Source organism: Leuresthes tenuis, unplaced genomic scaffold, assembly GCF_036924035.1.
Source record: "Leuresthes tenuis unplaced genomic scaffold, fLeuTen1.0.hap1 SCAF_2, whole genome shotgun sequence".
Lineage (NCBI taxonomy): Eukaryota > Metazoa > Chordata > Actinopteri > Atheriniformes > Atherinopsidae > Leuresthes > Leuresthes tenuis.
Window position 1 is genome coordinate 22,270,580 of NW_027325356.1, and position 16,271 is coordinate 22,286,850.

Here is a 16,271-nt window from a genome sequence, read left to right on the forward strand (position 1 = left end):
GGATTGGTAGAAAATCCGCCCTTAATGCTTCACCGTTGTATACCTCAGCTGCATAGCTCATAGGTGTTTTTTGTTTGTTTGTTGTAAAGCATCATATGTATTGCTTTTTCTAACTCTACTAATAGCTGTAGTTGAATTTATTTGAGTTGTCTTTCTTTAGATAGCACCTTTATGCTGTAAAAGGTTTAGATTATAACAAGTTTTGGATTACTTGGACTGTAAATGCACAACATGTGATAAAAAAAAGCCAGACCATTATTCCTCAAAGTGAGTCTCTGGACAAACTCAAGCATACTTGGCCAGCCGGTCACACAGTGAAGAGAAGAAAAAGAACATATTGTACAGCATGATGCAGCACATCTCAGACCGCAAATAACGTTTCCACAGACAGACAGTCAAAGAGGTGACCAGGTCCTACAGTAACTGTAGGATTAGTGATACTTATTTAGTGCAATGTTGTTACACTGGAGCTGCAACATAGAATGAAAACAGAACACAAATTAATGAAAATTAAACGTTTTGAATAAAAAAATAAAAATGAAGGGAAAACCATAAATAAAAGCAGAGATAAAGGCTTGGTACACTTCAGCTGGGACATTTTCCAGTGGCGTCCTTTATCATCACCTCCACAGGTGCCTCCAGTAAAGACTACTAGGACGATGATGAAGCCCTTCCACCACTCAAACACTCCTGCTGTTACTGTAAGGCCAGATGGATGCATCCTGAAGCAACTTCGTTGACGTCCACGCGTCATTGTCGAGGTCTCCTTTCAACGTCTAAATTCGCAGAATGTGCCTTGCATGTGCTGCTGGTACCATTTTAAATCGCTGCTCTAATCGTTTCTGTCTTGGCAGTTTTAACTACTTTCCTGTGCTTTGCCCCTCTCGACCCCTTCTGAATTCCAGCGTTATTACATTAACTTTATTTTAACTCAAGCCCCGGCATTAAATCACTCCAGTGGACTAATCCCACGGAAAATATCACCGGAAAAGCCCATAAGCACATGTCTTTGGCTCAGTTGTAAAATTCGGAGTTTTTACTCGGCAGCATCAGTTAGGTTTCCCCCCTTGTTAAGCCATTACATGGCTCCCTCCCTGCTCCCCCTCCTCCTCCTCCTCCTCTGTCACTCCCCTCCTCTCTCCCTCGCTCGTTGAACACACGCGCGCGCTCTCCCTTCCCTGGCAGACGTTTGGGTGCTGTCGCTTCAGCATCCTATCTCTGACTGTTTGCCGCGTTCTCCTCACTCCTTTTCCACTCAGACAAACCGGAGTTTAACAACTAGAAACAATAGAGACAGAAAAAGTGGCCGGTGCGAGGCGATCCACAACAATGACCCGGTCCTGACTAAAACTGAGTGGATTAGCCAATCTATTCTGAGCTCTAATGAGATTATAGAGTCAGCGACATGGGTTGTGGCGGCGTGGTACCTTTCGTTGAGCTCCTCGGGGAACATCTTCCCTGTCAGCAGTCCTTCCAACGTGGAAATGGCGTTTTTGGTGCTGAAGATGACTCGGATGCCAGTGGAAAATAACAGACATTTGAATGCACGCTCACCTGTGCCGCTTTTGTGGCGCGCGGATTCCTAGAAGTAGTAGTAGAAGTAGCAACAGCAGCGGTAGTAGTGAAGAAGGACAAAATGAAGTACCAGAAATATATAACGGTGATGCAAATGGCCATGGGAGTGACAGCCTCCAACAAAGACTGCCTCCCCGTCAAAAGACAGCTGTGGTGAGTACAGAGAGAGGAGGAGGAGGAGGAGAAAGAGGAGAAAGAGGTGCGCGTGTGGATGGGAGCGTGTTTTTCGCGAAAAGAGTGTCAAAAGCCGTGTGCGTTTTCATGTGGAGACATCAGCATTAGAATTAGCCTGGAATATTCGCTTTGTTGTCATGAAAAGCTTTCCTCCTCTGTCCGTGTCTTGTGTGAAGTTAAAGCTGAGCAGCTGTTGGCGGAAGTAGCTGCCCCCCCCCCCTCACACACACCTCTCTTTGCCATCAACAACTGTCTCAGATTCACACCGGTGATGTCCACACACGGCAGGCATTCAGCCAGGGAGCACAGGGCTGTGCAGCGTCTCTCTGTGCAGGCCCCCCCGTGTTTTTCTGTTTTACTTGGAGGACTCTGTTTGTTGTGGTCTGCTGGTGAGTTTCACAGGAGGCGGTTAACAGAGCAGGTCTATTTACAACATCAGTACAAAACAAAGCTGAGGGCCACACACTGGGCGCTGTGAAATGATTTTCTTCAGCACCTGAGCGCACCGGTTGTCTTCCATCTTTCAAGCCTTTTATAGGTCAGTCAGTTTAGCTTTTAAATGCAATTATGGTGACTTCAATTTCAAGTCTGGCTTCTCACGTCCATGTCTTTGATCTGATGTAGTAAATAAATGTCGGCTGGTATCTCCACTCATCACTTATTCAGAGGCTGCTCACCACCTGCGTTTGGAGCACAGCGTGTTGACTGTCGCCGTGCGTTTTCATTTGAAGGTGTCAGCCGTATCATTCCGTTGCAGTTGAGCCCAGCCGCACGTGTAGTCATGTATCCAGACAGATTCACCAAACCTGCGAAAAGATCTGCTGCTACGTTTGTTTTCCCTTTTTTAGAAGCTAGAAATGCCAGTTTCATACGGTGGGATTCTCCATTCCTGTCTCTACATTCTGTTCCTGTCACCTCTAATCTGTTTAGAATAAAACAAGACATGCAACTCTTTTGAGGTGTTTTTCCAATTTCAGTCAAATATGGCGAACATTCTCCAGTTTTAGCTTTCACGGTCAGAGGGTTTGTTTCTATATTTTTTTTGTCATTTCTTATCCTTTGTGTGTGGGTGGGGCGTTGTAGGGTTGAGTATTTGCCACAAGTCCTTATCAGTACCATCAGATCATGAAGTACCGATGTGATGTCTTCCCCTGAGTGATCTTAGATTGCAGCTGATACCAGTCAAATGGAGCAACATGTGCTTTCCCCCAGTTCTTAACAAGCTCTTTGAATACACATCAAGAATAAATCCTGAGAACAAAGATGATAACTTTCAGTTTTTCTTTCAGTAACATAATAATTGCTTAATATAATGATAATGATTCAAATGTACAGCAAGCAGTTGTGAGTGAGAGATTTAAAATGAGTGGGAAATGCTCCTTGGTAGACTGTGAACGTTGGGATGATAAGTGCACGTTTATTCCTAAATTCAACTTTCAATTTCTTCAGCGATTGTTGGATGTGAGCGACAGACGTTTTTCTAACAGAGTTCTAAGATATTTACGCTGAGGCTCAGTGCCGAGTCTTAAGGTGATACATGGAAGGTTCAGTGGCTTTGATTTTTAAACAGAACAGTTTTATTTTGTCATCATTCATAAAATGTTCAAAGTGACACTAAGCATATGAATGCCTGTTACAAAGATGAGCATTTTAAACATTTTGATCAAAGCTATTTATACGAGTTTTCCATGCACAAAATCTCTGGGACACACCCTAAAGAGGCCAGAAGCGTCAGCCCCTGCTTTCACACACTGAAATGTGCGGGAAAGATAGTTGTTGTTTTTCTTTAATCAGTGGGAGCTTGTGGCAGCCAATATATTTACTTTTAATTCAGTTCACAACGTGGGATTAAATTGTCACTCCCTCTATGTGCCACAAATAACAGAAAGTCCTGCCAAACAGACACTGGTGCTCCTCGCTTCCAGCTTCTCTGAAAGCATCCTCTGTCCTTGCTCTGATCTCCTCTGGGTGCATTTTAAAATCTGAGACAGCCCTCGATATGCTGTGCTAAGATCGATTTCTCAGTATTGGGCAGGAGGACAAAGGAGAGACGATACAAGGAGGCACAAATTAGAGGAATGAAAAAGCTCCTGATGACTCCTCTAATTGCAGCTGTGCATATGCTCTTTTGTCATCTTGCAACACCCAGTCTGAGTTAGGCTTTGTTCTTTTTGGCTTTTGCTCCTTCCAAATTGCATTTACTCAGTTTACTGATTCATTTTGGCTGGAGTTCTGCTTTCTTTTGTCCCTTCACTCTGTAACCGCCGGGTGGAGCATGTATATCAACTGTCAGTGAAGACATCCTAAAAATATTTAGTCGTGTCCCCTGAAAAATCTTTATATTGTTGAAAATCTTTGCATTTGAGAAGCTGCACGCAAAATGTTTGATATGGTGTTTAATGAGATCTCAAAAGATTTTAATTCCTAGATAATTTTGCCCCTTGACGAAGCGACACAGGCTTTTTAACAGGATGCCATGTGATCTGCTTTGATCAAGCGTATGACATCACAGTATATGTCACAATAAGGTAAACCGTTAAGTACGTTTCCTCATCGTTGTCAGGAGCCTCATTAATAAGAAAAGGAAAATTTAAATAAGATGACTCAGCTGAGCAGCGTTAGGACTAATTATAGGATCCTGTTACTATAGACACCATAGTTCTTCTCTAATCCACATGCAGTAGATGGCACAATCCTGATGATAATGAGAGGACAAACACTTTTTTTATGATGATTTGGAGGTCCGTCATATATCAGACATGATGCAGCACATGACTTTATACCTTTAACTGAATTATGTCATGCAAGAGTTGGCTAGGTTCTCTCCGCATGTGTGACTGCTGTCAAAAGCATTACATATGACACAGAGGTGCCTCGGTTTGACACGTCTCCCTTGAGAGAGGCACGGTGGAATGTCTGGGACCATCACATCATGGTGGGGGAGGGGGACACGGCTATCGAAACGGGATTATTGTATTGTGTCCGACAGCCACTTTAACGGTGGGAAGCTGAGCCCAGAGTGCATCAGCAGTGCGTGACTCCTGGATTCAACCCTTCCAGTCTCAGTCTGGGATCAGTTGACTTCGCATGCACACAACTAACTAACTTACTTAAGAGACTTCGGTAACAGACAATGTGAAGTTTATGTCATGCCATCTTGAATTTTGTGTCACTTGGTGCTCTTAATTCTGTTTGCAGGTTTGATGATCCCACTTGTTGCCGTTCGTATGCAAGGACCCTGAAAACTGTGGCTTTTTTTTATGCTCGTGCCGTTGGACTCCCCTCTAAAAGTTCATCTCCATCCACTTCTACTCGACACAAACAAGTGCTAAACATGTCTCTCACTGCAAATTAAACACCCAGCCACTGCAAAACAAATCATTACAAGGCCCGTTTTCAGGCTTGTTTTCCATGTTAAACAATATATCATCACCTTAAACACCTTGGCTTGAATTGGACTATATTACTTAAGTGCCGTGAGATGACAATTGTTGTAATCTGGCGCTATATAAATAAAATTGAATTGGAAATTGAATTAAACATCACCCAGAGTTAAAAGAAAAGTAGGATACAGATGTTTTAGTATTTTTATCTCGAAGGAACATATTTTATCCAGTAGTCTTAAACTCGCTTGCAAAACTTTGTATGTCACCAACACTGAATGCGTCTGACTATCAAGCAGTGAGTGAAACAGTGTCAAATGTCTGTGTTGCGTTGGCAGTAGGCGTAAGAACTTATTTTTGTACAAACAGTATGGGTACGCAGACTGGAAAAGCAGCTAAGTGGGCTAACAGTACTTTGTGTTAATACTTTGTTTACTGGATAACAAAAAGTATCCATAATGTTGCTTCTACAGTAACACGGTGTTTCTTTCACATAGAAGAATATAAACACGGTGTGGAGTTGAAAGATGCCATGAACCGTAAAGTTGCACAAATGCAGATAATAAGCATATGTCCAAAACAGAGTTGCTTTCTGCAGTCTTTGTTATGACAGTTTGTCATTTTCATAATCTGGACCCAGTTTTGGCTCGAACAGGAATGGCTGGATTTGGGGTGTCATTATGCTTGAAAGCGTAGTATATTTGTCAAAGTTTTCCATTATTTAGGAGTTGCAGTAGCCTCCTGACTTGCAGCTGGAGTAGCGCTCGTTCACCACTCGCCATCATCCTCTCCCCAACCTCCCAAGCAAGCCTCCAGAAATTCAACCAGTCAGAAGACACTTAAGCCAAATTGTCTCGTGCTCAGGAGGATTCTTACAGAGAGCTTTTCCTCGTTCTGAAATTATTACAATAGTTAGGAAGCGTGCAAAGCTGATCTAAAGGTACCTGAGTTTAAGAATAAAATGACTGGGGATGATGATGTCATGTCCACTTTTAAAGATTTAGTTTTTTTAATTTCTACAAAGTGCACTTACAGAATCGAAAAATATAGTTTACAATGTGCTGGAAATACAAAGCAAAAGCAACCAGGTAACTGTGGTAGGAGGCCCAGGTAACAGATGGAGTGGCTCTTCACATTCTCCACATGAGACAGTGAGAAATTCACAAGATTTGGTTGCTTGATCTAACATGAGCGACTGGGAGTGAAAATACTGGAGTGATTTTAAGATCTATTCGTTTGTCTGCATATTTATCAACACATTTTCTATAATCGCCTCAAAGAAATGGCTTCATTTAGTTGCAGTTTCTTCACTGTAGCCCAGAGCTCAGCAGCAGCACCAACCTTTTAAACCCAGACGGCATTGTGGGATTACTGAAGTTACACCTCTGGTGTCGAGCAGAATCGAGGTATCAACCTCAATGTGTTCAATGCCGTGGACTGTGTGAAATAAACCTTCAAGACGTTCTTCCACTTCTAACTTTCTCTGTTGGAGATCGTCGTACATGTAAGTATATCTGAATTCACTGCACAGGCGTCTTTGAGTTACTTGAGTGGTGATTTTTGTCAGATGGTGGCGCAGCCATGAATTTATTAGAGCAGAGCGACAGTCAGAAGCAACTACGACATGTCGTCTTCATGAGCTGATTTTCGGTCACAATTTCAGACGCGTTTGGCAAAAGGAAGAGAAAACTATGTGAATGGGAGCAGCTTTATTTGGAATTCGGCTGTTCTCGTATACACTTATGCTTCAATGTTTTACACGGAGTGCCTGGGCCTTTTTAAATCTAGCTGGGCTTCAACCTGAACCACCTTCTCTTTGAAACTTTGAACATCTCAGGCATTTAAAAATTCAACCTTTTCTTTTTTTTTTCCGTATTAACACTAATTAGCGTCCTTTAAAAAATTTTTTTTTACTTATGCCATGTAAATTTGCATCCCTGTAACAACTTGTTGTCACTTTTGCTAAATGTCCATAAGTGATCCAGGCATATATTATGTTCTGATGTGGTCTTTGCAACAAATTCACTTCCATGAAAAATAGCAACAGTTAAAACAAGGCCAAGCATTTAAAGAAAATGATGTTATTTGATAACTCTAGTATCCAGACTGTGAAAACAGCAGTTTATACAAGTAGTATTGTGCTCATGCAAGTTCAAAAAACGCTGCTTGATCTTGAAAGCTTTTAAATTGAACAGTAGAACAATTAAGGTGAACATATTTCTTATGCCATTTGTATTCCTCCCATTAATCCCATAAGGCCAAGTTTGACAGTGATCTATGTGATGCCGAAATGGACTTTTGCTGCTGGACCAAGATGATTTTAGAACGCCCCTCGATTACACTCAGACAATGGGAGATGATGTAGTTGTTCCTTAGAGGAAACAATGAGACGGAGCAGACAGAGACATTAGGAGTAGAGATGAGGAAGTGGTTGGGCGCCAGATGGTGTTATGATCTGCTAAAACACTCGTCCCCCTTGATTAAAAATCTCCATCCATCCATTCATCTCGTTGAAAGAGCAGCACATTGCAAATGCTTATTTGCTTTGCTTTCAATGCATAAATGATACTGCACTCGCAATGAATAATCAGTGGTTTCTGTCCACAAACATGTGCACCATATTGTTTAAGATAACAGCAACAACTTGTGAGTGTGGATCCGTGTGCTTTTATTCATGTGAGGGTGGCGTTCTCACCGAATCACCTGGAATTCACAAATCTGTTTCTCAATGGCGAGCCGAGCCCTGTTAATAGATTAATGCTCGATGCAGTTGAAATCTTAACATAATCTGATTATTGTCTTATTCTTTCAATTGACAGATGAAGGCGATGAACAAATACCAAAACGCCATTCGAAGCCAACCATAAGGATGGAATAAATCCCTTCATTTGAGACAGCCAGTGCTCTGTAATTAGTAAGAGATCAAGCATAAATAATAATTAGCCTGATGACCTATGCTGGAATTGGTCGTGACTCTTCCCAATCCGTGGGTGTATCATCCTGAATTGTGTACCAGATGTCTACTCTCCTTCCCTCGACAGTGACAGCTCCGCCTGGTGTTTTTAGTCCACCTGCTTAATGATGCATTAAGTCAGCGTCTCTTCTTCCTTCTTTGCCCAAACATACCCCCCCCTCTCACACACACACACACACACACTGTTGTCTGATTTTCCAGTCCACAAGTCCTCCCTCCCCACTCGTCAGAAGAACACACAAACGCATACACTCTGAAACACCCGTCTTATCCTCTCCACCCTTCCAGTCCCACTCATGGAGTCCATGATGCGTAATCTCACACAAACTGACAATGCCTTGCTTGGTTACCTCAGCAGGAGCCCGAGTCTGGGTTGAGCTTGTCACAGTAATCAGTATTTTTCAGAAAAACCTGCAGTAAAAAAGGGTTTCTCTCCGTATCTCTCCCACTGAAACAAAAATAAACCGTGTTGTGTTCACTCTGGAACACGACTGGCACTCACCAGCGACCGCTGAGTTTGCGTGAAGGTGCACACACGCGTTTGTGTTTTCATTTTGTTTTTTTTCGGCGTTTTCTGTCCATTAGGACCTCACATGTTCTTACTTTGGCAGAACGGCCGTAATCTCCTCTCAGATGGTTTATGCCACTAAAGAGAACAGATTACACAGGGTTTATTGACTCATGGCTCACCCCCTTACCCCCTCCCACTCTCCTAGCATCCTGTGGGTTTGTATTATGTGTGTTAGTTGTTGCGTGTTTAATTTCATGTGCATGCAAGGGTAGATGTGCTGGCGTCTCTCTGAGTTTGTTTCCCTATGGGCTATGTCTTTTAGAGAAAACTTTTAAGGCCTAATTTAGTTGCTGATAACCGGTGAGAAAAACTTTTCTACATAATATGAGCTTAACTAACTGGTAAAAACAATCTGAATCTTTTTAATAAAATCATGTGAAACTCTGTCGGATCAATCAAACACTAGTTATGGTTCCCTATTATTCTTTTAGCAGACATTCCATGATGAAGTTTCTTTGCCTTGCACATTATTTAGACATGTTTGTACTCTTTGAATAACTAAGTAAATGATCAAAACTCACACTCAAGTAGCTTGTATCCATTCTGATATCAGTACAGTACAGTATAGAAGAATACCTTGTTCACACACCAAACAGAAGTACTTCTATCTCCCTGTTTCGGCTCATTGCAAATTAACTCTTGTGGATTTCCAGTGTTTTTTTTTTTCTTCTCTCTACTATTTGATAATGAAGCGACCGGTGATATAAAACCTCGACTAATCGCGTGTAACCTCAGAAAATTGGAAAGAGATCAACATTCATATAACTTGAAGAATAAATACGGGTCTCGTGATTGCTGCTTGAGGAACCTCATGGTGGCAGTTATGCTAACATAGGCCTATCAGAGACTCCGTGTCTCGAGACAGACTGGGAGCGGCACTGACTTCTAGAATCTGTGAGTCGCACGTTCTCGGCCTCTGCTGCTCTCAACTGTCACCATGGCTCACTGGGGGCCGACGAGATGGAATCCATCACTGCCGGTCCACAAACAAAGAAGGACACAGAGGGGATTCACCACTCTCTGACAGAAATCCCAGTTTTATCTCGTCTTTTCCTGTGCTTGACACTTCTTTATCTGTCCGTCAGCATTCATATTTTGCAATGTTTCGCAATTGACATTTTTGACATTAAATCAACATATAGCAACGGAGGAGATCTGAAAGCACTTGATGTCGTGACCATAAAAGTTTGATGTGTGTCCTTTACCCACTGTAGCATCCTCAGTCCCCATTTCAGAAAGACTGAAGCTGACTGAGGAGCGGGTACCTTCATTTGACTAAATGTGTCAAACATATGTCTTACATACTGTAGACTGATTCTCTGTCTTCTGTGTGAGATTTGAGAGGGTTGATTTTAGGATGGGGGGGGGCTTTGGGAAAATTGCACTTGTCAGTTACTGCTCTATGCTTGGGTTAGTCTCAGAGAAAGGTTCACTGTTAATTTGGTTCATTTGGTCACATGCATAATCATGCATGTGACTTTTATTGTGTAAATTGTGTGACAAATATTGTGTAAATGCCAAGAAATTAGACTACTATCATCAGACATTTTGGAAAAAATACAATCAAGAGGAATCACTAATATTTGGCTCTGGCAGCCATGTTTTCTTTTCAAATTTCATTCCTATGAATTGGATTATTTTGCAGCCTCAAGTCCAGCTCACTACCTTTTGCTTTTTTCGTGCAACTTGTGTTCACAGCAGATTTCTGCACATACGTGGGTGTTTGACGCTGACCTGCCCGTTACCCTTTTCTCGACAGGGGACAGACGACACTTGCATGACTGTTGTCCAGTCTTGTTTGATGCATGTCTATATGCCTAATCTGGTCTGTCCATCTGTCAGGCTTGTCTGGCCTAATCAGAGTCTTGATCTCAACTGAGATTGTCTGTCCCGCCCTCCTTCACCCAGGTGGCTTTGCAAAGGGCTTTCAGACTACATTTCGTGAATGACTGTACTTGGCAAGTGTTTCTTTCTTTTATTTCTCTCCAGACTTTTCCAAGGACCTTTTTAGCCGTCCAGCATTTTAGTCATTTGTTCCATTCGTCTGTTTGGGAGGTTTAGAAGGGTTATCTAGATCACATAGGATGTGTCATGTATCTCTTGTCACCGCTTGTCCCCTCAAGTAAGAGGGTCACCAGGAGCAAAATGATGCATGTTCATCGACGGCCATCACTTCCAGCTGAACAGTCAGGCAATACAAAGCAGTCAGAACGACCTCTGAGCCATTCACTGAGAATGTCCCTCTGTCCTTTGTCTCTTTGTATTTTAGTCACTCTCCTTCTGTCTCTCAGTTCATTTTTATCCTCCTGTGCCTCCTGGCATCATGTTCCTTCATGCTTTGTTCACCTGTCTGTTTTAGTCTTTACTTCCTTGTCTTCTTGCTCTAACTTTTAGTTTCCCATCTGACCCATAGAGCCTCCGATAAATGTGTGTGTTTGCATGGAGAGTAAAACATACTGACTGTGTAAAAGCTCCTTTAAAAAGATCTATGGATATAAATGGAAATAAGCAAAGTCAGTGTAGCTATTTTGGATACAGCACTGTTGCCCAATGAGCTGGAAGATATGAACAAAGACATGTCCCACGATGGAAAGGCATCCCAGGGCTCTGTTTAATGTTTTGGTCTGATGTTGTTGAACATGATATAAAAAGCAAGTACAGATGAAACATTGCAAGACATTTTTTACTTGTTTTTGAAGGATCTGACAGGAAGTCTGTGATTGGAACATATGTGCAGTGTGTGTGTGTATTTGTGTGAATGAGAGTATATGACAGCTGGAGCTTTGCTGTGTCATGATGTGATGAAAACACCTGCTTTCTCCCTGCTGTCCTCACAAAGGCAAAACAATCTCTGCATCACCATATCAGCCATCTTGAGGAGGATGTTTGGTAGACCCACCAATACCTCCCCTTTAATTCCCTGAGGGAAGGCTAGTTGAGTGAAAGCATTTTTTTTTTTTGGTTTACGTCAGAAAGGGATCTGTGCAAACTGTTTTTGCCCCCCCCCCCCCCCCCCGGCAGCACTCATCTCAGCATCAGTCTAAACCCTGACCCCTGAAAAAAAGTACCCAGAATAATTGGTATTGTTTAAAAGGAAAAGCACAAAACACCAACATTGTTTTGCTTACTGAACTCTGACTTAAATTGATTTATGATAAGAATGAGATTTGGAAGCAGCCTCGCTCTAAACTAAGGTTTAAAATGCTAAAGGTGTGCCTGACAGTTACGTTATTAACATGGAGAACCGAGTTTTGTCAATCGGTGACATTTTACCTGAAGTTTTCTTAAACTGCATTGGAGAACTTCATTGTCTGCATTGTCTGAACTGCATTGTCTCCCCCTTCTGGCTGTTAGAGTAACCACTTAAGCACTGATGCATGTAAAAGCGACACTAATCCATGTTTGTCCCCCCTATCGACCCCTTTCTTCTTTGAACTAGCCTAATTCTTTGTATGAATCCCTACTTTGAGTTTCTTTCTTTCTCTTCTCCAATGTGGTTTGAATTGGATTCTGACTGAATGATAGTGGATCTCATTGGATTTGTTTTTTACTTTGTTTCAAGTGCTTGGAGAGGACGCATGGAGCTGTATCGCTAAACTACTTTGAATGGAATTAAGGTTTTTTTTATGTGAGGCACCAGTGACCCTTCTTGGTTATCGGCCACATCATGCTTTGCCATATACTCCCTGTTGTTGTTGCATGTTGTGTCTTCGTTGCTAAGGTCGTTCCCGTCTTCACATCTGGCTAATGTAAAGCATATTCCTGCTGTTGTGCCAGAGCGGGAGTGTCACCACAGACACCAGAACTGAAACTTAGATATACCTGCAAAATACAGAGAGATATTACCTGTGTGAAGTTGTTGAATTTACCCGGTTTATTGACATGTAAACGCCACTCACCAGAGCTTAAAGAGAAAAACACTTTAAAACTGCCATATTAGGGGTAAATGGATTTAAAGCATGCTCTTAGTCTCAGTAGGAGTTGCTATGGGCACCAATGTTTTTTGTGTTTTTAAACCCCATTTTCACATTATTCTTGGTCTCTTATGTAATAACGTAATGCTGATTCTTCTGCTATCTTAAAGCGCTTTTATTGCGGTCAGTTGCTGCCATGGCCCCCGCTTGGTTATTGTTCAGTGTTTTGACCCAGCAGCACGATGCTGTGAATTCTGGCCACTCTTAATCCTGCCACCGCACACAGGCTGCTGCCATTCAAGTTGCATAATCTTATCACTTTGCCAGACAAAGCAAAAGGCAAGCGATCTGACATGATTGATGAAGAACATTTTTTTTCTTTTGGTCATAAATGTGAACGATTGTCCCAGAGTAGATTAGCAAACTATGAAGCCGTTGCTAAAATATCGTTTCCAGAGGGGGAAGAATTCAGAAAAGGGAAAACCACTTAGATCAGTTCTCCCTCTCTGGTTGTGGTTACCGTGGTGACACGGGGAGGTGTGAGAGAAAAGTTTCAGTTTAGCTTGTCATAAGTGAAGATACCGATATGTTGGGTGTTCACAAGCGCAGCAATCTGATGTGGGGGAGCTGTCTGAAACCATGAAAGGAAAAGGAGGGTCAGAGCACTCTTATTGAACTTCTAAAAGAAGGCAACCGGATAGCTTATTCTTGCTATGACCAGATCCTCGCAGTAGATGCTCTGAAACGTAAAACGTGTTTTGTTCTACCACACGGTCACCATTTCCTGGGAGCTCCTTCACGTCAGCTGAAGGATGCTCTCAAAGTGTTTTTTTCATAAATGTTGATTTAATTGATTAGGTTTTTATATCTAATACAAATTGAATAATATGATAAACGTTTTGTGGTTCAGATGAGCCCATGTCTTCCAATATTTTGGGACTCGTTGCTGTGACTCTTGGATGAGGTAATATGCTGAGCTTCATCAGTGATCTCTTATTGCAGGGCAGGGAGGAGACTCTCTATTTTTGGCTGTAATCTCATGTAATATTCATGACTTTCACCTCTTGCCACAGTTTGCGCCTGATGTGGCTTGTTACTTCTGTTTTGGTTTTGCACTGAAGGGGTTCGCTTTGTGAGTGTACTCCAGCCTGTGTGAGAGTTTCTCCATATTTCTACAGAGGCAGCCAAAAGCAAAGCCAACTTCACGCGGCAAAGAGAGCTTGGAGTTAATCCACTGGCTTGCGTGGCTCAATGTATCCCTGTGAAATCCTGCAGCGTTGCTGTGGATAAATCATTCATACGCCAGCAGCAAGTGGGAAGTCATACTTGTGCTATTTCTGGTGTTCCAAATAGTTCTGATATTTGTTAACATCATTTATGTGGAAAACTCAAAGTCAGTGACTTTTAATTTTTTTTTTTTTTAATTTATTTGTTTTTCTGAGTTGTGGATGTAGGAATGCTGAAATGGTGTCCTGTTACTTAAGACTGTAACAGCACCTTGAAAACATTTCCCAACTCCGAACCTCACTTCTCTGACGCTGTGGCAGAGACAATCATCTGTCTGTGGTTTCACACTTAACAATCCCATGAGACGTACCATTTAATCATGTGTAATCCCTGTCTACAAAACTAGGTTTCCCTCCCACATCGGAGCTATTTAACTAACTTAACTAGTAATGTTCTTACTAGTGTTACAATTATTTGACACTGTTTACATTTCTGTTTACCTTCAACGAGTAGGGAGCAGTATGAAGCCATAGCTTTTCATTCAGCTTCAGACGAACACTCAGCAGCGAGGGTATGCAAAGCGCTATGCAAGAGCCTTCTCAAATAAGAAGTTTGTCATTTAAATAAGTAAAAAATTTCCTCAAGAGAAATACAAAATACACTATATTGCCAAAAGTATTCACTCACCCATCCAAATAATTTAATTCAGGTGTTCTAATCACGTTCATGGCCACAGGTGTGTGAATTCAAGCACCTCGGCATGCAGACTGCTTCTACAGACATCTGTGAAAGAATGGGTTGCTTTCAGGAGCTCAGAGAATTCCAGCGTGGTACCGTGATAGGATGCCACCTGTGCAACAAGTCCAGTCGTGAAATTTCCTCCCTACTAAATATCCCACAGTCAACTTCTCAATGGTTTTAGAACAAAGTGGAAGTGATTGGGAAAGACAGCAACTCAGACAGGAAGTGGGAGGCCACGTAAAATGACAGAGTGGGGTCAGCGGATGCTGAGGTGCATAGTGCACAGAGGTCGCCGATTTCTGCAGAGTCTATTGCTACAGACCTCCAAACTTCATGTGGCATTCAGATTAGCTCAGGAACAGTGCGTAGAGAGCTTCATGGAACGGGTTTCTATGGCTGAGCAGCTGCAACCAAACCATACATCACCAAGTGCAATGCAAAGCATGTGATGCAGTGGTGTAAAGCATCCTGCCACTGGACTCTGACTGCATTGTGCTAAGTGTAAAGTTTGGTGGAGGGGGATTATGGTGTGGGGTTGTTGTTTAGGAACTGGGCTTGGCCCCTTAGTTCCAGTGAAAAGAACTCGAGATTTTGGACAATTTCATGCTCCCAACGTTGTGGAAACAGTTTGGGGATGGCTCCTTCCTGTTCCAACATGACTGCGCAGATGTGCACAAAGCAAGGTCCATAAAGACATTGATGAGCCAGTTTGGTGTGGAAGAACTTGACTGGCCTGCACAGAGTCCTGACCTCAAACCAATAGAACACCTTTGGGATGAATTAGAGCAGACTGTGAGCCAGGCCTTCTGTCAGTGTCTGACCTCACAAATGTGCTTCTGGAAGAATGGTCAAAAATTCCCATAAACACACTCCTAAACCTTGTGGACAGTTTGCCCAGAAGAGTTGAAGCTGTTATAGCTGTAAAGGGTGGGCCGACGTCATATTAAACCCTATGGATTAAAAATGGGGGGGTCACCTAAGTTCATATGCGTGTAAAGGCAGCTGAGCGAATACTTTTGGCAATATAGCGTAAGTAAATCATGACATCAAACCTGAGATATGTAGAAGAAGAATTGTAGAGACTATTTTTCTTTTTTCGGACTTTAAGACCTAAGGAAGCTGTCAGCTAGTCAAAAAAAAGTCTTTGATAGGTGTAGGAACAAAAACGCCTTTGAGCTCTGTTCAAGTGGCCATGGTGTTCAACCCAACATCACACAACACGATCCAACATCAAAAAGACATTAGAGGGCATAAAAGCAGAGGCTGAAGTCCAGGTCGGCAGCAGAGCAGCGCCACCCTGTGAGCTGTGCTTTGGAAGGAGGCCGTGCACTTTCTTGGAGAGTTGACTTTCATTGGTTATGTAGCTTGTGGATATGACATAAAAGCTTGTATAGTCTCAAGTCAGGTGTCAATAAAAAGCTAATGACCCTGGCTATATTCTGAAATGACTTTATCAAGATCGTTGACATGCCAACCGAATATATAAGATATGTTGAAGAAAGATTTTACTGGGGGCTAAAAGTTCCATTCAACTGGATTGTGAGGTCCTTTGTCAATGCAAAAAGACCATTTTTGTTAGTAAAGAATTGTTCAGTGCATAACCAGGAGGCTTTAAAAGGTTGTTACCGCAATCGTTAACTGTGCCCACTGTGGTTAAACTATCATAAAATGCTTCAGATCAATCAACTCACAAGAATTTCAGCTTTCCAAAA

General features: G+C 42.2%; 1 protein-coding gene across 7 annotated transcripts in view; it reads left to right on the forward strand.

Moving 5' to 3' along the window:
* The first annotated feature begins 1,472 nt into the window (after positions 1-1,472).
* tjp1a (tight junction protein 1a) overlaps positions 1,473-16,271 on the forward strand; it is a 92,745-nt gene continuing 77,946 nt past the window's right edge. For 4 of the 7 annotated variants that reach the window (XM_072380687.1, XM_072380688.1, XM_072380691.1 and 1 more), the window contains exon 1: positions 1,475-1,728. In XM_072380687.1, coding sequence (XP_072236788.1) covers positions 1,637-1,728 — 92 coding nt within the window. In that variant the 5' untranslated portion in view covers positions 1,475-1,636. Of the gene's footprint in view, positions 1,729-16,271 lie in introns of all 7 variants that reach the window. The other 3 variants (XM_072380685.1, XM_072380689.1, XM_072380686.1) reach the window with 2 other exon arrangements.